The sequence below is a fragment of the Neophocaena asiaeorientalis genome, unplaced genomic scaffold (assembly GCF_003031525.2).
Source record: "Neophocaena asiaeorientalis asiaeorientalis breed wild unplaced genomic scaffold, Neophocaena_asiaeorientalis_V1.1 scaffold177, whole genome shotgun sequence".
Taxonomy (NCBI): Eukaryota; Metazoa; Chordata; class Mammalia; order Artiodactyla; family Phocoenidae; genus Neophocaena; species Neophocaena asiaeorientalis.
Window position 1 is genome coordinate 19507317 of NW_020172779.1, and position 22458 is coordinate 19529774.

Sequence of the window (22458 nt, forward strand, 5' to 3'; positions counted from 1 at the left end):
AGAAACCAGAGGCTGTGTAATTAAAAGGACAAAGACAGACACATTTTACAGCAAAACAAGTCACGGAGAACGTACGGCTTTGACAACTGCTTTTCTTCAGACTTCCGTGAAGCGTGAGGCTGTATCAGAAGCATCGCAATTAATCAGCCACATTTCTTGGAAAGCCCCAGACATCGTGTAAGCCCCGCACCCCGCACGCCCTCTCGCAAGTGTGAATCCAGTTCAGCCAGGACAAGGTTCACTGCAGGATGTGAGAGACACTCAGAAATGAAGAATTTCTCCACGTATTTAACTATATAGACGCAAATTTATATACAGACCGTGTATACATTTTGCAAGTGCCAATTTCACTGTGGCCACTATACTTTATCCCTTTATCAACTCAAAACGAAAGCCACTGTGGGAAATGCACAGTTGAACCCCCCTGGGCTGGAATTCCTGGCATGACGATACCAGTAAACGAGACGGTCGCGCCTACGTGGATGCATTCTCTGCCTGGGATGCCACCAGGAACAAAGAGTGCCGTGGCTGATGCAACGGCAGGACACAGGTTCACAGCTGACCTTTGAAGTCCTCTCTAGTCCCACTTGGCACATGAACCCTCATCCAAGACCTGGGATGGTAGGAGAGCTTTCTAGGATACATGGGTCGCCCCTAAAACTGACAAGATGAGAAGGCACCCGTAATGCAGTAGCACACGGACGGGGGAGGGGATTACGCAGGACGGTGATGGAGACACAGAAGGGAAGGGGCCTCCAGGAGGGTTCCTACCCATCCCACTCAGCACTCCACGGGACACCCTCTCCGGGGTCACCCCAGGAGTTAGTGGCAGCGACTTCAGATTCCCAGCCATCACGTCAGAACCCACTATCAGGGGTCGGCAATCTTCTTCTCTAAAGAGCCAGACGGTAGATACTTCAGATCTTGTGGGCCACGTGGTCTCTGTCACAACTACTCAGCTTGCGGTTGTGCCGACAGAGCCACAGACAACGTGTAAAGAAGCTGACATGAAGTACATCTTCCAATAAAACTCAGTGTGTAAAACGTTCTGCCTGGTGGGATGTGGACTGTGGGACGGGGTTTGGCACCCCGCGCACTAGATGAAGGAAAGTCTCACCTTCCTGGACAGGCCAGTTTTCTTTACAGAACTCACAGCAGATGAACTTCTGCTTGATTCCCTTGATTCCCTCCTGTGACGGGGAGCTCAGATCCAGTCATGTCATGTCTGGGAGCTTTGGTTTTTGACAGTTTTTATACAGACTTGCCATAAAAATATTAAGTATGATAATAATAGCACAATAAAAACAGTAAGAACCACAGTAAATTATTCACCAGATTGGTAAATTCCACAATTTTACAGATAAGGAGACCAAGGCTCAGAGGTGCACACTCCAGCCCAGGGACCCCCAGCTGGCAGATGGCAGAGCTGGGATTCCATCCAGTCCCTGTGCCACAGATCAGTGGTCCTGGCAGTGCAGTGCCTGAATTATGATGGGCACTAGCTCTGTGCCAGGCTACAAAGGGAGCCTTTTATATGTGTGTTCTCTTGGCTCTAGAAATCACGTAGTCATATTACTGGCTTCATTTACAGGGAAAACTGAAGCTTAAAAAAGGAATCTCTCAAACAGAGAAAGCTGTATTTAACTGGGGCTTTTAGACCTCAGTCCATCTGCTGAACCCTGATGCCGCATCACTGCAGCTCCCGAGGGACAGAGGGCAGGATATGAACTCAGGCCTTCCCTGAATTCTCATCCTGTAATCCTTTCACATGCCCCAAATTAGGCATTCTCAAAGGGGGTAATATTGCCTCCAAGGAGGTAAATCTAGCTTTGAGGGAGAGGGTAAAAAAAAACCTTAGCGATTTCAACGGTCTGCGGCTCTCCAAAGTTCAACCTTACCCAACAGCATAAACAGATCGACAGTTAGGTGTGGTATTACAAGTCCGGAGAAGGAGGCAATTAGAGGAAAAAAACCACGTATACAGCAAGTCCCCTACAGTAAACCTTCAAGTTGCAAACTTTCAAAGATGCAGACGCGCATCTGGTTCCAGCAAGGAGCCAGAACCTGTGCCATCAGCGTCATGCGTGAGTGAAATGGCAGCTTGCCCTCCGCCTCCTATCGCTGACGGTCCTTCAGCTCTACCATCTCCCACCTCCTCTCCCTCCTCCAGTCAGTAACTCTTCTGGCCTGTTCACCCGATGATGCCAGCCCCTGGATGCCAGCTGTTGTACTGGACTCCTGTACGGTAAGATTAACAATGTTTTATCTTTGGTGTTTGTTTGTTTTTATGTATTATTTGTGTGAAAAGTATTATAAACCTACTACAGTACAGTACTGTATAGCCGATTGTGTTAGTTGGGTGCCTAGCCTAACTTTGTTGGACTTAACGAACAAACTGGACTTACGAACGCGCTCTCGGAACGGAACCTGTTTGTATGCAGGAGACTTACTGTATAGGTTCCCTCAAAAGGAGGTCGAGAACTACTGCCTTAAGTGAAGCGTATGAACTCAGTCACCTTTCTGAAAAGTAATACATACACATATACACATACAGATAGAGACAGATGAAGAGATAGACATACATAAAAATCACACCCACAAAGTAAGAGCAGACAGCTGTAGAGCGTGTGCTCAGGGCCACCACTGTGCTAAGCGTTTTCCACGTCCCAACGCTTAGATCTTCACAACACTCTACAAGGTGGAAATGTCACCATCATCCTCTTTGTACCAATGAACATGCAAGGCAGAAGGAGGTTAGGGAACTGGCCTGAGGCTTCACCCAGGGTGAAGAGGCAGGGCTAGGCTGCTCCAGGCGCTGGGGCTGAACCAGCACGCACCACAGCCTCCGCCGCCAGCCCACGGGCTGCACTGTGGGAATCACGGTGCACGTGCAAACCTCCTCTGGGAATCTACCTGCCAGGACAAATCCACACGGAGCTCAGTACTAAAAGTGCTGCTGCCATGAGAAACCAGAACCCAGAAGCAGAGAGAGTGACGGGCAGGCTGGGGAGAACTCAGGACACGAGGGTACCTGCTCCTCACGTGGAGCGGGACACACGGGTTAGAAAGTGTGGACGAGATGAGCCGCAACCCCTGGATCAGCAGAGGCTGAGGCAGAAGAGCTGGGGTTTTTACAGGGGGTCACGCAGATGTAGCAGAGAAAGGAGTCAGGCAGGGGCCTCGTCAGGCTTGGGCCTGGCTGCGCAGAGCTGGGAGACTATTCCTTCTTCCTTGATGTACACAAATGAAAAATTAACGACGGGTGTTTTTTAGTTTTCCCTCAATTTCAGTAATTTTCTAATAAAATTCCCCAGCACATAATCAGAATTAAGTAACCCGATGATTATTTCCAGGGGGTGACCTCAGTCATGACAAGTTTACCCGGGAGGTGCTCCCAGTGACCTTTGGGCCAAGGGCGGGGCCCCAGCCGTGCTTCCCGAGGCTGGTGTGGCCCCGAGAGCCAGGCCACAGGCACCCACGTGGCAGCTCCAAACCCACAGCTGAGGCGGCCTCTGATTCTGCCCGGGCTTCAGGCCCACCCAGAGGACGAGCTGGGCGGGTCGCCTCGTGGGAACATGTGTTCCCAGATACGTGTGTGTGTGTGTGTGTGTGTGTGTGTGTGTGTGTGTGTGTGGCGTATGTGCATAGGCACGCACGCACGTATGTGTGTGCTGAGTTCATCTCTGAGTCTCCAGGCCACGCAGAGGGATGTGGGGATGGAGACAGGGGTGGGGACAGGAAGACTTGGTCACTGGGGACAAAGCCACCAGCAGGGCTGTCCCCTCTCTGATGACTACGAGACTCAGGTCCTAAGGGAGACAGACCCAAAGAAACTCCTAGGCTGGACACGCCACCCAGACATGCCGACAGCCAGCCCCAGGCTCCCCGTGGGTGTCATCTCTGGGCCGTCGAGGGGACAGACTATTCCAGGGGGTTGAGGTGCGCTCTGCTTCTGACTGATTCCTGGCCTCCTCCTGGCAGGTGGACTTGGGAGAGCTGAGCTGCAGAGCTAAGCCTCGACATCTGCCCCCGACAGTGGCAGTGGTAACGCTCTCCTCGTGGGCACTGTGACTGCCCCTGCCCCCAGCCTGGCCCCCAGCATCTGCTCCTCCAGCATCAGGACCACACCTCCTGCAGGCCCTTGGCTTTGGCACTTGCCTCTCCCTGGAACTCTGGGCCCATGGATCTCTTCCTGGATCAACTCAGGCCTTCCTAACCCTCCCACCTGAGACCCTTTGTCACATGGCCCTGCTTTACTCCCTTCAAAGCACTTACCACGCTATGAAATCACCTTCCCGCTTACTTGATTTTGTTTTTTCTCCATCTCCCTTCCTTTCTGGAAAGTATTGCCCTAAAAGCAGGATCGCATGAATCGCTCACCATCGTGATCCCCTTGCCTCACAACGTCTGGGAGATAAGAGGGGAACAAACAATCTGTGCTGAAGAAAGAATCCAACAGTGCAGTAAAGACCCCTGAGACCTGCACCGCTGTGAGCTGGTGTCCTGCAAGGCCTATCTAGCCTGGTCCCAGTGACACAAGTAAGTTGTGTTATTTACTCAAACTGTTTTCTGCTACAAGAAGAAAAAAGCATAGAACAAATTTTCAAGCGAACCTAACGATCCCCTCATCTGAAGATGCAGTGGTCTGTGACAGCCACGGTCAAAAGCAAGAAAGAGCCTCTCAAAGAATCTCAGCACCCGCCCCCAGACTGACCTCACTTAGGATCACAGTGGCTGAATCTGTGAGCGGGTCTAACCAGTACAGGAAGCTGAGACTCTCCTCCGAGTGGCGGGGGACACACGCAGAGTCACACACTCTCAAAATGCGCGGCTGGGGTAGAGATGCTGACGTTTTTCCAGTGTGAACTGCAGGAGAACCATAAAATCCATCCCCGCCTCACACCAAACAAGCCTCTCTCTCCCTCTCTCTCTCTCTCCCTCCCTCTCTCTCTCTCTGTGTGTGTGTGTGTGTGTGTGTGTGTGTGTGTGTGTGTGTTGTCATGGGAAGTATTGCATCCAGTAGACAAAACTCACTGGAACAGCATATGGACACACAACACACAGAGAGAGGGAGGCTTTGTGTCATGAACCACAGAGGCACAAGCGGCCGCTTCTGTGCCCTCATCCACACTAACACCCAAGGGCTAAGGGGCAGGGGGAGGGGAGTCAGGGCCACCAAACAGTGTCCCCAAAATAGAAGCAGGCAGAGGCTCCCCCAGCTGCGGCCGCTGGCATGCCACAAGCTCATAAGTGCCACACCATCAGCTATATAAAGGCTGTTTCATGGCCACGACTGAGCCTGGGGTAGAAAAAGCTCTTAATTACAGACGAGGCTCCGGGGCTGCGCCTCCGCCCCAGGTTCTGCGGGAAGCCGGGCTGAGGTCCAGTCTCCTGGGAACCTCATCAGGTCACAGAGGGGCAGGAACTGATGCCGTGACACAGAGGCGCTTCCCTGGATGAGCCCAAGGCCGGGGGACAGTGAGCCATGGGCCGCAGCAGATCTCAGGGGAGGCCACCGGGTGAGGCCGTAGAAGTGGCGACGCTAGAAGGTGCATCTCTAACAACACCGCCGCGCGTGGCTGCTGCCGCTGCTCCCCTCCTAGGTGTGCGCAGAATCTTTCATTTGCGGAACAGGGATGATGATTTCTTCAAGTACAGTGAGCTCCATTTATCATTTCAACAAACAGCCACTGGTCACCGGGCGTGAGCCAGGCCTGGGCCAGGCATTGGGAGGGTTCAATAATTAGGCATCCAATAGGATTACAGAAGGATAGCGTGAAAAACTCAGACTTGCAGGCAGCAGGTTCTGAGCTATGTGAAGAGCTGAGAGCCTGGTTGCCTGTGATCCCGGATAAGCCCCTCAGCCCCTCAGTGCCATCAGCAACAGAAGAGGAAAAAGCAGGAACTGACTTAGGGGGTTGGGGAGAGGCTTCAATGCCATGGTGGATTTAAAGATGCTTCCTAAATATCCACAGTGACCAGAAAGAACTCAGGCCCTGCGGTCAAACAGAATGGGGTGAAACACCCGGCTCTGCTCCCTGCCAGCGGGGCCTCCTCGGGAAGAGATCCTAACCAGCCACGTCACCGACCAATCAGGAGTGGCTAAGGTCTGAACGCCAACGTTAAGTGTTGCGCCTATTAATTCTGAGAACGGATGGACACACAGCGTAAGCCATAAATGCGTTAGAGAAAAATCCCGGGGCAGCACTAAGTTATCCTACGTGCAGCTATGACTTAGGAAGCAGGATGGGCCCAGGAGTTCTGCTCTAAGCAGTGGTGAACGACGGCACCCTGAGGCCTGAGAACAAGGACAGGTCAGGCCCACGGGTGGTCCAAGAGCAATCTGGACAAAGAGAAGCTTCTGCAGTGGCCACCCTGAAGAAGCGCTGCCCCATCCCAGGCCTGGTCCTGTCCCCATGTCACCCCTCCTCTGCTCACACGGTCACTCCCAGCTGGGCTTCCAGGCCAGACCAGCCACTGCCTCCAGACCCCCGCCTGTGCTGCCTTAGGAGCGGGGCCGCCGCACTGGCCCCTCACTTCCTGTGCACTGACCTGGGACTCAGCTTCCCCTCTGTCCCCCAGAACTGCCCCTCCTCCCTTCTGTAGCCAGGCTGCCTGGAAAGCATGGGCTCAAGAAGCGATCAGACCTCCGTTCTCCGTCTGCAGCAGCATCACAGAAGAAGAACAAGGGCAAAGGAGGAGGAAGGAGAGGTGGAGAAGAGCCTCACAGGTAAGCCTCACATGTAAAGTTAGATCCGCTAGAAGCCGCAATTTTTAAAGAGTAAAAAGAACCAGGTGAGGTTGATTTTAGGAATATATTGTATAAACCCTAAATTTCCAACACATTATCACTTAAATATGTAATCAATATATATAAAAATATGCATGAGATGCTTTACTCTCTTTTTCATGCCACGCCCACAAAATCTGGCGTGTATGTCACTCACAGCACTTCTCAGTTCAGACCAGCCCCAGACTGGTCAGTGCCCACATGTGATGGCCAGCACGGGTCTAGAGCACTGGTGGCTTCCCCACGTGCAAAACGTCAGCAGGGACACCCAGCCCCCGGCCCTGCCAACCGGGCTGGGTGGGGACAGAGTGAGAGTGTAATGCAAAGACCCTCATCAGCCTTCAAAACGTTTGGTGCTCAGAGAACTCTCTCAGTGCTGTTCACAGCCCAGGGAGTCGGGTCAGGGTCCTCTTCCTCTGCATCTGTCCTGTCATTAGAAGATTCAGCCCATCCCAGCCTGCCTCCTTCAGACCCTCACCAGCCTTCAAAATCCAAACAGACATTTCTCCAAAGAAGATGTACCGATTGCAAACAAACACGTGAAAGGATGCTCAACATCACTAATCATTAGAGAAATGCAAACCAAAAACATGTTAAAAAAAATAAAATAAAGGGGTTTTTTTTGTTGTTTTTTGCGGTACGCGGGCCTCTCACTGTTGTGGCCTCTCCTGTTGCAGAGCACAGGCTCCAGACGTGCAGGCTCAGAGGCCATGGCTCACGGGCCCAGCTGCTCCGCGATATGTGGGGTCTTCCCAGACCGGGGCACGAACCCGCGTCCCCTGCATCGGCAGGCGGACTCTCAACCACTGCGCCACCAGGGAAGCCCTAGGTTTTGTTTTTAAAGGGGAAAAAAAAATCCAACTGTTTGTCTCTGATAACCAAAATACGCACAAGTTAAATACTCAGTTACTGCTGGCTATGAGTTCAGATTTGCTGAATATTCTTGGCATTTGGGAGGCGGTGGATCATTGCGTGAGTGCTTCTGATGTGCACAGGGCCACAAGTGCAGCAGGGAGCACAGAGCTAACTCCGGGCCGCTGCTCTCGATTTCTTTTAAACAATATTTAGGCAGCTCCTCCTACATAGCAGGCTCTGCTCTAGGTGCTGGCACCGCAAGAAACAGACTTTCCCTCGTGAAGCTTATATTCTTATATGTGAAGGCAGCTTCTAGGCAGATAAACTAACAGAAATTTCCAGTGGCAGGTGGTAACCAGCGTGCACAGTCCATGGTGTAAAAATCTGTCACTTCCCTGCTGCCTCCAGGAGATAAGAGCTTCTCAATGAAAAAGACTGCATCCTGGGCACCTGGCGTGTGCCCAGCAGAGGACTCACTCAGCGTGTGACTGCTGAATGAACGAGCGAATGAACGAATGGATGGACGGACGGACTGAACTGAACCAATGCTTACAACACGTGGTTGGGTTGAAGTTGAACGAATGAATGGATTAGCGTGAACACACTATGGCTGTTGAATGAACGAACGAGGGGGTTGGGTGGACTGATCACGACACCAAAACCCCACATTGTTAGTCTACGATTTCCCAGATCATGAGTGTGAAGCCCCTGTCAGAACGGCTCTGATTCAGGCTGTGAAGTCACCTGTAGGTGCCCTCCCTGGGCCAAAAGACTTCTAGCTGTTTGGATGCTGTGATGCTCCTTGATTTAATCTATTACGTGCTTTCCACTGTGTTACTGTTCGCTCTTTTATTTGTTTTGCTTTGTTTCTAATTGAAGCAATTGTGCAGAGATTTCGCTTCGTCTGTCCCCAGAACAGAGCAGACCCTCTCAGCCTACAGCTGTATTTACAAAACGGATTCCCTTCAGACGACTAAGAATAACTTGGATCTTCCATCTATTCAGGCATTTGGAGAAGCCTGTCTAGAGAGAATCGTGGGTTTCTCCTAATGTTATCACGGTGGATGTGTGGCGTGCTGGGTGGGCTTGCAGCCCTTGCCCCGTAGGTACAACCCCCGGTGTTTCTGCCTGGGTCAGACCCCTTTCTTTGAGGGAGGAGAGGTGGTAATTAACTCCACTCCCCAGCGTCAAACAGGGTCCTGTGGTTTAGGCCCCAGATAGTCAGCCTGTTTCCACTCGGAGGCCACAGCGATGGGCTGGGAACAGTCGTAGGGCCTACAGGCGTCCAGTCAGACTGAACCCGGGCCTGTGGGTCACCCTCTCCTCTGCTGGGTCCAAGGACTCTCGCGACTCTGAGGTCACTCAGAGCTGTCTTGTGCTGGCAGCTCCTTTCCCCTCCCACACCCCTGCTCTCCTTCTCTGTCTTGCTCTGAGCCCAGGAGGCTGGCCCCTGTCACCGTATCACCTGGCCCCTCTGGTGTCGGATGAAGTCAGGCCAACGGGAAGTGCCAGCCAAGCGGGCAGGGAGTGAGGCAGGGGCTCCTTTCCCGCTCCCTCTGGGTCATGGTTGAGTAGGCAGCCGTGTTCCTCCCTGAGGTGAGGAGACTACGGCTCATGACGGGCAGCCCCTCCCCACCCACGGGCCCCAGCATCATTTCCATCCCTGCTACCAGCTGACTTCTCCTGCTACTGATTCCCGGTGCCTCGGCATCCCTCGGTAACCTCAATCTTCCCTAAAGAGAACCCCCATCAGCATCTCTTCAGTCAACACTGGTCACTGCCGAGACCCCGACACACACATCAGCCAAGATCAGAATTAACACCAAGAAAGAAGAGCCTGGGAACAGGGAGAGTGAGAGGGCCTGGTCTCACTGCTCGAGGCTGCCTGACCCCTGGTCTCTTCATCCTGTGTGATGTCAACCTGCTTTACTCTTTAAGCAAGTTAGAGTGGGGTTTTCTGTTACCTGTGATCATCGTCCCTGACTCAGACCCAAGGTCAATGGTGCTGAAATCTGTGTTCTGGGGGCACAGGGGAGTGAGGCCAGCAGGCGGAGGCCGAAGGCCCGGGTTCTGTGCCCAGCCCCGCCGTTGTATTCACCGGGCAACGTGACTCAGCGGCCTGCCCTCTCCAGGGTTGTCAGAAGGAGTCCCAAAACCAACCCCTGGGCACAGAAGTTCTTCAAAATCTACATTCTGCTCTGCCAAGATGCAGAACCAGTTTGAACCCAGGCTGGCAGGATGACGAAATGCCAGAGGGTAGGGTCTAGAAGCAGCCTTGCTTCCTAGGTCCCTGGGGTCCCTGGATCAAGGCTCTGGGATGGTAGTTGGGTGCTGGACATGGGTGCTGGATGGTAGTTGGACAGCCACCACGTTGGATGTCTGCCCCTTGGCTAGGCCCGTGACCTAGCGTCTGGCTCTTGTCAGCCCGGATTTCTTGAGCATATGCACCTAGATCAAGCCTTCGCCTGGCCCTGCCCGGGCTGTTCCTTCTGCCTTTCTCTTCCCCAGTGTGGCCCCGCCACCTCTCCGGCCTACTGCTGAGGGCCCAGAAGCCCATGATCTCAGCATTCTAAATGCCCTCAGCAGCAAAAAGAAGAGCATCTGTACCTTAGGAGGTTGCAGTGAGGGTCAAATGAAGTCACTAAGGAAGTCTATGGCCAATGAACGGTACACTGTAGACTAGGTGACTGTCTCTCAGCACTCTGGGCATCAATTTCCTCATCTGTAAAATGGGCCTCGGCATCAATGTGCCACCCACCCCAGCACCATTCTCTGAATTTCCCCAGCAGTCTTGTGAAGGGGCTCCCTTTTGCTTGCTGTCCTGCCAGCATTCCATTCTGCATAATGATCTGACCATGTCACACCCTGCCAAGAACCCTCCAACGTCTTGCCTTGCACACAAGGCCCTCCTTCATCCAGGCCTTGACCATCAAACAAAGCCACCATCCTCCACTCTGTTCCTTTCCTCTGGCCATTTCCAGTTCATTGACTAAGTGCAGCCACTGAAGCTTGAGCTCTGTCTTCTAAACCATCTACGTGTCACCTCCTCCAGGAAGCCCTCCCTCTTCTCAGGGTCACCATCCACCAAACCACAGCAGGACCCCACCCATCACATTCCTTTTTTGGTGCCTTTTCCCACCATCTAGACTAGGAAAGCCTTGAGGGCAGGTGCTGTGTCTTATCTTTTTCTATAGGCTCAGAAGTCAGGCCACACAAACATGAGACCCTCAGTAAGTATCTGTGAATAAGTAAGCAGAGAAAAAGCCACAAAGTGGTAAAGAAACCGAGGGCATCCAGTCTCAGATATGAGTCAGCTGCAAGCCCGGCCCATCCCTGGGACAAGGCACCTGCCTCTCTGGCCAGCTGCTCCCACTGCCAGTCCCTCCTCCACTGCCCCAGGCCCCTGCCCCTGCTCAGGTGCGACCCTCTGGGCTGCCCCAGCCAGGGCGCAGTCCCCCAGAGAAGTTGGCAAGACAGAGTCTGACACTCTGCTCCCTGCCCCGGCCTGGGCCCTGGAGGCGGAAGCTACCCAGCAAGGAGGAAACATCACCCCAGTGAAGCAGGCAGAGGCTGAACCTGGAGAAAGGCTGGCACAAGAGAAACTCACTTCACCCCTCCTATCCTGGAGAGGGGGCTGGCCTCAGAATGACCCCACTAGGGTCCTGGAGGTCAGCCGTCCAGGTCAGAGCCCCAGGGGCCCCTGGATCTCTGCCCGTTGTCTGCCCCCTCTGCCCACATACTCCTTCCTCTCCATCCTCCATCCCCAGCCACAGTCAAGATTCCAGGCAAATAACTCGGAGGCCTCGGGTGATCTCAGAGGGCACGAGATCAAGAGCCCTTGGCCTCTGGGACCAGCAGTGGGTTCCTTAGACTCCGCTGTCCTGCCAGCATTCCATTCTGCACAAAGATCTGACCATGTCACGCCCTGCCCAGACTGACTCGGGCAGTTCCCAAAGGTGGTCTGTGCCCCCGTTCTTCCATGACCTCTCACTGCAACCCCTCAGGAGAGGCGCAGGGCCCGACATCTCTCAGCTCTGCGTGCAGATATTCTGGCCAGGCCTCTGCAGGCACCTTTTCTGACTTAACAGCCCTGGGAGGCCAGTGGATGGTCCCCATTGCAGACATGAAGCTGCAACTCAAGAGACGTAACCAGTCTCCGAGTATCTCAGACTGGGCGGGGTTCAGGACCCAGCTCTCTTTAATTTTCTTTCCACCTCTGCCTCCCTGGACGCAGAGCCCACGGGGCAGGACCCTGGGTGATGGGCCCGGACTGGGGGTGGGGAGCTCTCAGTTACTGAGCTGGCCGGGTGGCCTCTGGCCCCGCTTTGCGGTGCAGCCGGGTCCCGCCCCGCCCCGCCCCGCGCGCGGGTCCCTACTCACTCTCGCACAGGCGGCGCCGCAGCTTGCCCCAGATCTTGTCGATGGCGTCGAAGTCCGACACGTGGAAGACGTGCGCGGCCCTGGGCTCGGAGGCGATCTCCTCCAGTTCCTCCCGCAGCGCCTCGCCCACGCCCACGGCGAAGATGCGGATGCCTGCGCGGTGCGCGGCATCGGCGGCAGGCAGCACCAGGTCCTGGCTGCGACCGTCGGTCAGCAGGATGGCCACCTGCTTGAAGGCGCGGTCCCCGGGGCGGCCGCCGGCCCGCGCGGCGAAGCTGTGCCGCGTGACGTAGCGCAGCGCGTCGCCCGTGTGCGTGTGGCCGCCGTGGTAGGCCAGCTGCCGCGCCGCCGCCTTGACCTCGGCCCGTGAGCCGAAGCGGCCCAGCTCGAAGGCCGTGGTCGGCCGGTCGCTGTAGCGCACGACGCCCACGCGGGTGCGGTCCAGGCCCACCTCGAACGTGTCCACCAGGTTGGCCACCCACTGCCGGACCTTCTCGAAGTTCTCCTTGCCCACGCTCGAGGAGGCGTCCAGGAGGAAGACCAGGTCGTAGTGGACGGTTTTGCAACCTGCAGGGGCGACAGAAAGGGCGACGGGGGCCGCTGGGTCGCAGGAAAGGCAAGGTCCTTGGGGGCGGGAGGCGTGGTAAAAAAAGCCTCGGGGGGGGGCGGGAGCGGGGCCTCGGCTGCTGCCTTAAAGCCCCAGCCTCGGGTCCCTAAAGGTCACATGACTGGGAGTCTCTCCGAGGTTGCTGTGAGTGAGGTTCAGCTGCCTATAGATATAGTTAACATATATATTTATATATATAGCTAATACGTATATTTATACAAGTGGATACCATATATAATTGTATATAAAATATACTAATATAGAACTATATAATTATAGTTTATATATATTTCTAAAAGTGAATAACATATACAATTATATATAATATACCATGTAATGATAGATAAAATATATCATATGCATAATTATATATAATATAATTATATATGTATATAAGTGAATAATACATATATAATTATATATTATATAATATATGGATGTTATATAAATATGTATAATTTTATATATAGCTTATATATATATTTATATAAGTGAGTAACAATCATGGAACGCTACCGTACCCATTTCTTTCTTCCCATTATTTTGGTTCGAAAGTGACTTCATTATCTTTCAAACCTACTATAAATAATGCACGCCCATTTCAGAAAAAGCAGAAAAGGCAATCAAAAAATCTTTAAACGCTCATATTTCCATCTGCTCCGAGATAACTACTGCTAGCCCACGGTGTATTTATTTATGTGCTATTTCCATATAATTATCGATGGAAGTGGGCCTGTACCAGACGCACTGGTATATCAGCTGGTTTTACCGCATCCAGCGATGCTCTGGGAGCCCGTTTTCAGTGTGATAATGCCGGTTTCTATGGCTGCAGAGATTCCACTGCAGGGATGAGCATAATTTATTTAGCCAGTCCTCTCTTGTCAGATAGTTAAACAGTTAAAAGTATTTCACTATTAGAAATCACGTAAGTTAGACTGCATTCATATATTTTAGAAGCTCTATAGTGCTCTATAAAAAATATGCTTATATTTTTACAAATATAAATTTTATATAAGCTATGTGATGCTTTTGATTAAACAAAATGCAGTACTATCTAATTTATTTCTGATCCTCAGGGCAGCCCTGTGCAGAGAGCTTGTTCGTCCCCATTTCACAGTTAGGTAATATGAGGAAAAGTATCTTCTAAACTCCAAAGTGCTACACAAATATACAGGGGAACCATCAAAATGCCCTTGTGTCTCTATTTTTCTGGAATCTGAGTCTTGGCCATGCCAACAGCAGCAACTGATCAGGCTTTGGGAACACCTGGCACAAACATCTGATTAGTGAAAATAAAATAAAAACAAACCAAAAAAAGAAAAAGAATTCCACTTTGTTAAACTGTCCAACTGGCAAAAGTCAGAGAGACCGTGGTAGCCAGTGAGAGCGTAAGGAGAGTGCCTTTGTGGGCTCAAGAAGTGGCCATGGGGTTTGTCACCCCATTGTCAGGGTCCTAAAAGCCTTTTACAGGAGAGGGTATCTTTAGATCCACCAATTCCAGATTCCGTGATTTAACTGAAGCAAACTAGCAGATAAATGGAAGGGGAAAAAAATAAAGATGTATAAGGAAGTTCATGGCAGCACTGCCAAGCAAAATTCTGGAGACCACCTCCATGATCACTCATAGGGAACTACTTAAATAATACTCCTGTGCTCATTCAGTGGGATGCCAGGAAGCCACCACAGCCATGGCCGGGCCCTACAGGAACCCTTATTTACCAATGTGGATACATTTTCCACTCTGTTGTTGGGTATGAAAAGCATGTGTGTCTCTGTGTACAACTGTGTATTCAGGAGAGAAGCTACAAAAAGAAACATAGCTTATTTCTGGCAAGCAGAGCCATGAGTGAATGGTATTCCTTTGTACTTCGGATTTTGTGTTTACAAGCAATGCATTAAGTTCAAAAAACAGAAAAATAAAGCTAGGCATATTTATACACACACACACAAATACATCTTATCCTGCCTTGAGCCAGTGCCTCCCTTGAATCTTCCACATCTACCTTCCCCTCTAGTTTTTAAAATCCAGGTCCGATCCGCTGAGGAGCTGAAATGAATCCCTGCCTTCGCCGGATTGATCCCCTAACAGGATTAGAGTTTTAGAAGTGTGTCCACCCAGATGTGTGGACTCAGAGATAATTCCTGGGGAGTGTTTCTTCTTGACACAAAAGGTCATCCTTTTGTCTTTGGGACAGTGATGTCCCAGCCTGATCAGAATAATTGCTGCTGTGCGCCAGGGAGGGCCCGCCCTGCGGCTGTAATCCTCTAGGCTGCAGAAGGTTCATTTGTGCAGGAGGCCTCGCCAAGGGGCCACTTTCTCCTGGAGGCCAGGGAACAGGCTGCGTCTTGGGCAGGTGAGAATGAAGAGAGATGTGGTGGGAAGGGTCCTGGCTTCTGGCCTCGGCTCTGCCACAGGCAAGGGCCCTGTGACCCGGCAGGCGACTGCTTCCCCTGGGCCGCCACTCTGTGAAATGAGGGCACGGACAGAAGGTCCTTGGGCCTTCCCACTTCTGAATTTGATAATCCTGGGTATGGCCTGGGCAAGTGGGGTCATCCCAGGGGACACAGAAAGCTCCTAGGAAGCCCCACATTCCTCCCATGAAAACCAGGACGCCCACACTCATCACTGTCTTTCTAGACAGCCGGGCTTTGTGAGGCTCAGGCAAAGCAGAACTTTGTAAAACGATGGAGAAATGGAAGCCTCTGAGGTCTGTTGTTTGTTTTTCATCTTCTTTGGAGGCCCCGGATAAAGGGCGTGGCTCTGGTCAGCACTTCTTGTGTCCCCCAGCCTCACGGGGATGGAGGTAGGGGGATAGGAGCCTCTCTTTTTTTTTTCCAACACTTTTCAAAATTGAAGTATAGTCCATTTACAATACTGTGTTAGTTTCAGGTGTATAGCAAAGTGATTCAGTTATGCATATAGGTGTATATATCTATATTCGTTTTTTAAATTCTTTTCCATTATAGATTATTACAAGATATCGAATATAGTTCCCTGTGCTATAAGTAGGTCCTTGTTGTTTATCTATTTTATATACAGTAGTGGGCATCTGTTACCTCAGTTCCTCATCTGTAAAATGGGGGCAGCATTTTACACCCAGCCGTATAGTGACAGGCGCTCTCCCTGAGATCCGGTCCAGCTGTGTGCCGTGGACGCACTGCGCGGGCTCTGGGCTGGGTGCTGTGATACAGACCAGACCAGCTCAGGTCCCTGACCCCTTCTCCATGTCCCCCACTGACAGTGACTCCTCCCAGGAGGCCCTCAGACAGGTGGGCAAACCCTCCTGTCACTTCTTACCCCCTCCCTCCCGGGCCTTCTCTGCTACAATAACTTCCCCATTTCCCGTCCACTCACTGTCCCAGCCGCCTCTTCTGGCTGGACTCCAGTGCATCCAACGCCCCCCAGGATGTGGTCCAACGTCCTCACAGAGCCAGACAACACAGCAGGGCACTAACCTGCCCACTGTCCCCAAACCCTGTATGCACTCAACAGAGACACACCTTCAACACATTCTATGATTGACACAAGATGTGTGTTGAAGCAACCTAAATGTCCATCAACAGAGGAATGGATAAAGAAGATGGGGTACATATATACAATGGAGTATTACTCAGCCATAAAAAGGAACGAAATAGTGCCATTTGCAGAGACGTGGATAGACCTAGAGACTGTCATACAGAGTGAAGTCAGAAAGAGAAAAACAACTATCATATAATATCACTTATATGTGGAATCTAGAAAAATGGTACATATCAACTAACTTGCAAAGCAGAAATAGAGACACATGTATAGAGAACAGACTTAAGGATACCAAGAGGGGAAGGAGGGGGGATGTGATGAATTGGGAGATTGGGATTGACATATACACGCTGCTATGTATAAAATAGATAACTAATGAGAAGCTACTGTAGAGCACAGGGAACTCTACTCAATGCTCTGTGGTGACCTAAATGGGAAGGACATCCAAAAAAGAGGGGATATATGTATACGTATAGCTGATTCACTTTGCCGCACAGCAGAAACTAACACAATATTGCAAAGCAACTATACTCCAATTTAAAAAAAAGAAAAAGGTGTGTGTTCACTCTCACACACACATGCACACGCCCCAGCTGCACGACTGATTATGACACACACCAGCTGGGGGACAGCTGACACCTCCCCTGTGATGACCCGCACTCTCTCACACACAGGCGCTAGCCCACCCCGAGGCCCACACCCACACACGCACAGACGCGCACACAGACGGCTCTGTCTTCAGCCTGGCACAGCCTCCAGCCCCACCTGCCCTCTGGGCCTGACAGCTGCTGTCCCCACTCCAGAGCAGCAGCATCCAGAGGAGATGGGCCACGACGCTCCCGTGCAGGCTGCCCATGGCTCTCTCGTGCTTGGGAACAAGCGTTTCTGGGCCAGGAAGAGGCGCCGGTAGGGTCTACTGGAACATGTCCTGTGTGGAGAAAGACACGCCTTTAGAGGAGGCCCCTTGAGCTGAGAAGCTGCAGGAAGTAACCTCTGGGCCTCACGTGGGAGGAATTCCCCAGACCCAGCCTCCCCCCTGTCTCCACTGCTCAGACTCCACTCTTCACACAGCCAAAGGTGTGACTTTCTAACAGCAAAGCCCACTGTTACCTCCCGGCCACTGATTCATCCAGCCCTTCCCCCACATCCACCCATTAGCAAATTCATGTTAAGGACCTGTCAGGCCCCACATTATCGGCTCCCTAAGGCTATGGCCTGTTATAGTACCATCATTATTCTGATCATATTTTCTACTTTTAGACATTAATAGGCTGTTTCATTCGTTTAACATGTCACAAGAGGACATCTTTGTACCTAAGTCTTTGCCCCTATTTAATTATTTTCTTACAGTAGGTTTGTGGGAAAATACTTAGGGTGTCCTATGGGTTTTGAAAGGACCCTGATATGAATTGTCAACCTTCTTTTCAAAAAGGTTGTACCATTTCCACTGCCTCAAGCAGTGTGGGAGTGTGTGTGGGCCCCTCTCATCACATACCTGGCAGCACAGAAGTAGCATCATTCCTTTGATCTTTGCTAACTCAGTTGGACAGACACCGCTTCTTGCTTTCTATGCATTTCTTTGATCCATGTGGTTTATTAGCTAAATGATTTCCCCTCCTGTATATTTTATTTTCCTGTGGATGGCCATTTCAAAAAGTGTTTGTCATTGCTCACTCCAAAATGCAGGAAAAGGAAACAGCTTATAGATTTGACCATTGATTGATTCATTCACAAAGATTTACCAGTGGCCCTCGTGTGCCAGGTTCTGAGGGCAGGCAGATGAATGCCACCAAACCCTCCCTCACTGACACCTGGGAGACAGGTAAGACATAGGCCAGGGTAAAGTAGGATAAAATGACACCAGCAGAGGGAAATGGGGAGGGTTAAAGGAGCGTGGGGACAGAAGGGGGATTGCCATGTGACCATTTCAGGAGACGGTCAGATGACATGTTCCTATATACAGAAAAGCCTAAAAATTACAAAAGCTGTTAAAACCAATAAACGAATTCAGCAAAGTTGCAAAATGAAAAATCAACATTTAAAACTCCATTGCATTTCTGTCCACTAGCAGTGAACAATCCATAGAGAAATTAAGAAGAATAATTCTACTTACGATAGCATCAAAAAATAGCATAAAATACTGAGGAATAAATTGAACCAAGGAGGTGCAAGACTTGTACACTGAAAACTGCAAATCACTGCTGAAAGAAATTAAAGAAGACCTAAATACATGGAAAGACATCTTCTGTTATTGCTTAATGATTACAGGGTTTCTGTCTGGGGTGATGAAAATGTTCTGGAAATACTGCTGATGGCTACACAACATCTGAATGGAATTAATGCTGCTGAATCACACACTTAAAATGGTAAATTTTATGTTATTTACTTTTTACCACAATAAACCCAATAAAAGATGTCCATATCCTAATCTCTGTGAATATGTTACGTTACATGGTAAGGAAGAATTAAAGTTACAGGTGGAGTTAAGATTACTGATTACTCGGGCTTCCCTACTGGCGCAGTGGTTGAGAGTCCGCCTGCCAATGCAGGGGACGCGGGTTCATGCCCCGGTCCAAGAGGATCCCACATGCTGCGGAGCGGCTGGGCCCGTGAGCCATGGCTGCTGAGCCTGCGCGTCCGGAGCCTGTGCTCCGCAACGGGAGAGGCCACAACAGTGAGAGGCCTGTGTACCACAAAAAAAAAAAAAAATTACTGATTACTTGACCTTAAAATATGGCGGCTAACTTGGAGTATCTGGGGGGGCTCAGTGTAATCACAAGGGTCCTTACAAAGGGAAGAGTCTGGGTCAGAACCAGAGTGATGGCAACCTGAGAAAGACTTGATTGGCCATTGTTGGCTTTGAAGATGGAGGAAGGGACCACAAGCTAAAGAATGCAGGTGACCTCTAGAAGCTGGACAAGGCAAGGAAAGGGATTCTCCCCTATGGACTTCTAAGGGAACAACCCTGCCAACCCCTTGATTTTAGCCCAGTGAGACCCATTTTGGAATTCAATTCAATTGAGAACTTTACAATAATAAATCTGTGCTGTCCTAAGCCACTAAGTTTGGGGTGATTTGTCATAGCATCCACAGAATACTGAATGGTGATGAGAGTTGAGGGGAATGGAGGACCCAGTGGATGCTAGGGGCGTGGTGAGTGGTCCCTCCCGGCAATCTCCCACCCACCCCCCTTCTCTTCGCCTGCCTCCTACAAATGTATGTTCAGGCCCTTTTCTCTGGGCTAAATCATGTCCCCCAAATTCATATGTTGAAACCCTATCCCTCAGTGTGATGGCATTTGGTGGTGGGGCCTTTGGGAGGTGATCAGGTTTAGATGAGGTCATGAGAGTGTGGCCCCGTAATGGGATTAGTGCCCTTATAAGAAGAAGAGGGACTTCCCTGGTGGTCCAGTGGTTAAGACTCCGCGCTCCCAACGCAGGGGGTCCGGATTCGATCCCTGGTCAGGGAACTAGATCCCACGCGCACGTCGCACGAAAGAGCCCGCATACCACAACTAAACAGCCGGTGCAGCCAAATAAATAAATACATATTTTTTAAAAAAAGAAGAAGAGATGTCAGGAGCTCCTCCCGCTACTGAAGGCAGACCGGTTGGCCTGACCACAGAAGCAGGCAGCGGATTCTGTAATAGCCCAGGAGCATCCCCACACCTGGGCTGAGGCCGGCCCAACCCCACATCCCAGGCGGCAACACAGCACACTCAGCCCTCTCGCATCTCCATCACCCACCAGCGCCAAAAAGACAGAAGCAGCTTCCGTGGGTTCTAGTGTGGGTGGGGGCAGAGCTCGCCGGGTGGTCAGGAGGGTGGAGCCTCAAACCAGAGTGCCTGGTGGTACAAACCCCGGTCACTCACCAGCTCTGCGATCTCAGAGAGACACCTAATCTCTCTGTGCCTTAGTGCCCTCACTTGAGGAGTGGCGAGAATAACAAAACCTACCGTAGCGGGTTGTCACAAGGGGGTCATTGTAGAGATTAAATAATATCAATAAAACTGCAAGTAAAGTCTTAGCCCAAGCTTAAGGCCACATCACTGACGTGAGCCAGAGCTGGCACTCCAACCCATACCTGCTTCCTCAGCCCACCCGCCGTCCAAGGGCGCCTTGTACCTGGGGTAAAACCCGGCATCACTGGAGGGCCTCCACACTGTAGATGCCACACATCCCATCTCTATAACAACCCCACGGAGCGGGCACCGCATCTCCCCTTCACAGGCCAGCAAGCTGGGGCCAAGAAGGGGGGAGGTGCCCCCAGCACACCCTGCTGGTGAAGGGCAGAGCTGCGTGTGAAAGCGGATCCACGGGACTCAGAAATATTCTTAATTGGAAGCTCCTGCCCCCCCCAAAAAAGCAGGTGTGGTCTCCTGCTTAATTGGAAGCTCCCCTAGGGCCAGTCTGTGCCGACCACTGTCCCAGTGAATATTTGCGGAGTTGAAAATCCACAGTCCGGATGGCAGGTTCTCTAGAGAAAAGGCTGGGGAGACACGTGTGTGCCGTGAGCCAGGCAACTTTTAGCAACATCTTCTCTGCAAGTCAGTACCGTTGGCGCCACCCTCCTGAAAATGAACCTGGGATCAGGGAGCACAGACAACTCCACTAGGCACCCAGGCCAGCAAAGATGGAGCTGGACCTGCCATCAGGCCTGAATGACGCCAAAGTTCACGCTCTTTCCAGCACTAACCTTTAACACATATCGCATGCTTACGAAGCTCCAGGAGCTATTCCCAGGGCTTTATACATAATAAGTCATTTAATCTGAAAGACAGGTATCACGAGACCCATTTTACAGGGTAAGAAACTGAGGCACAAAGGGCTTAGGAAATTGCTCGTGACCTCACACCTAGTAGCCGGGGTTCAGCCCCAGATAATCACAGGCCCACACTTGTAATCAAACAACAACATGGCTTCTTGGGAATCTGGCTGGAGCAACACTTATTTCTTGAGCACAGAAACAACGTGGGAAACAAGCAAAGGCTACAGTCAAAAACCAAGCCATGCATCCCCCAGAGGAAAGAGAATGGCCTTCTTCACCCGTTGGTGTGATGGATTCCATTAAGTGATTTTCAAACTTTGAACCAGCCTTGCACACCTGGATCCCTCCTACTTGGCCGTGGCCTAGAATTCTTTGTATACATTGTCTTATTTGATTCGTTAATATTTTGTTGAGGGATTTTGCAGTTTTGATCATGAGAGATATTGATCAGTCCTTTGCTTTTCTCGGAACGCCTTTGCTTGATTTGGGATTAGGGTAATGCTGGCGTCACAGAATGAGACAGGACATGTTCCCTGTTTTTCTACCTTCTGGAAGATAGTGTAGAGAAGAGAATAACTGGAGTGTTCATAACAAAATGCCCACTGAGGAGGCAGGCCTGGTATGGAATTCTGTTCGTTAGCCCCAGAAATGAGCATCCCATCCCCATAAGACGGGAAGGACCACTACTCCATAGGGGATGCCGTGAGGGTTACACGAAATAATTTCTACAAAGCATGCAGCGCAGATGCTGGCCCAGAGCAGGTGTGCGGCAAGTGTGAGATCCACGTCAGTCAGCTTCCCCGCCCACTCCAAACCACCTTAGGCTGCAGTCCCAACGAGCATGGGTACCATGATTCCGTTTCCCTCTCACCAGCTCTTTCCAGGGTCTGGCTGCCAAGCTGGCATGAAGCAGGCCACACCCTGTCCCTGGAGGCAGGGCTCTGCCATTAGTCTCCAAAAGTCCAGCAATTAATTTACTGAGCTGAGTTCCTTCCACAAGCCGGCCCATCACCATAGTAACCTGCCTTCCCTATTCAGGGACTCAGAGGTAGGGGAGAAAAGACACTGAACAGAAAGCAATCTAGAGGGAGGAAATGAGATCTGGCACATTGCGAGGGCAGCCCGGGCAGAGTGCGAGCTCTGTCTGCTTCAGAGGGTCTGGCCGCTGCCCACTGGGGGGTGGGGACAGCGTGGAATGAGGCACCACTGATGTGTTGCTGAGGCGACGGGCGATGCTGTGGGCAGGAATCTGGTGGCGACATAAAAGCCTGGGGTGCTGTGTCCAGGCCACTGAGCTGGGTCCTTCTGAGCCTCTGCTGTGCTGTCTGCGAGGCAAGCTTGCTGGTCAAGAGGGGCAGAGGGAGCTGGGTAGCTTCTGTATCTATGGAAGCTCTAGAGCCCACCTCCTGGATTCAAACCCCTGCCGCGTGTGACCTGGCACAAGCCCTCTTCAGTCACCAAACAGACCGAGCACCTTCTGTACCCAGGTCCTGCACAGACACTGACTGCTCCCGGGTGGCTGGCACAACGATGAAGCTT

General features: G+C 51.4%; 1 protein-coding gene across 1 annotated transcript in view; it reads right to left on the reverse strand.

The window, feature by feature from the left end:
* Positions 1-17008, reverse strand: part of COL22A1 (collagen type XXII alpha 1 chain) — a 233250-nt gene extending 216242 nt beyond the window's left edge. The window contains exons 1-2 of the mRNA XM_024741290.1: positions 16918-17008; positions 12026-12592 (exon numbers count right to left, since the gene is read on the reverse strand). Of these exons, the coding sequence (XP_024597058.1) occupies positions 12026-12592; positions 16918-17008 (658 nt within the window). The remainder of the gene's footprint in view (positions 1-12025; positions 12593-16917) is intronic.
* Between the last annotated feature and the right edge of the window lie 5450 nt (positions 17009-22458).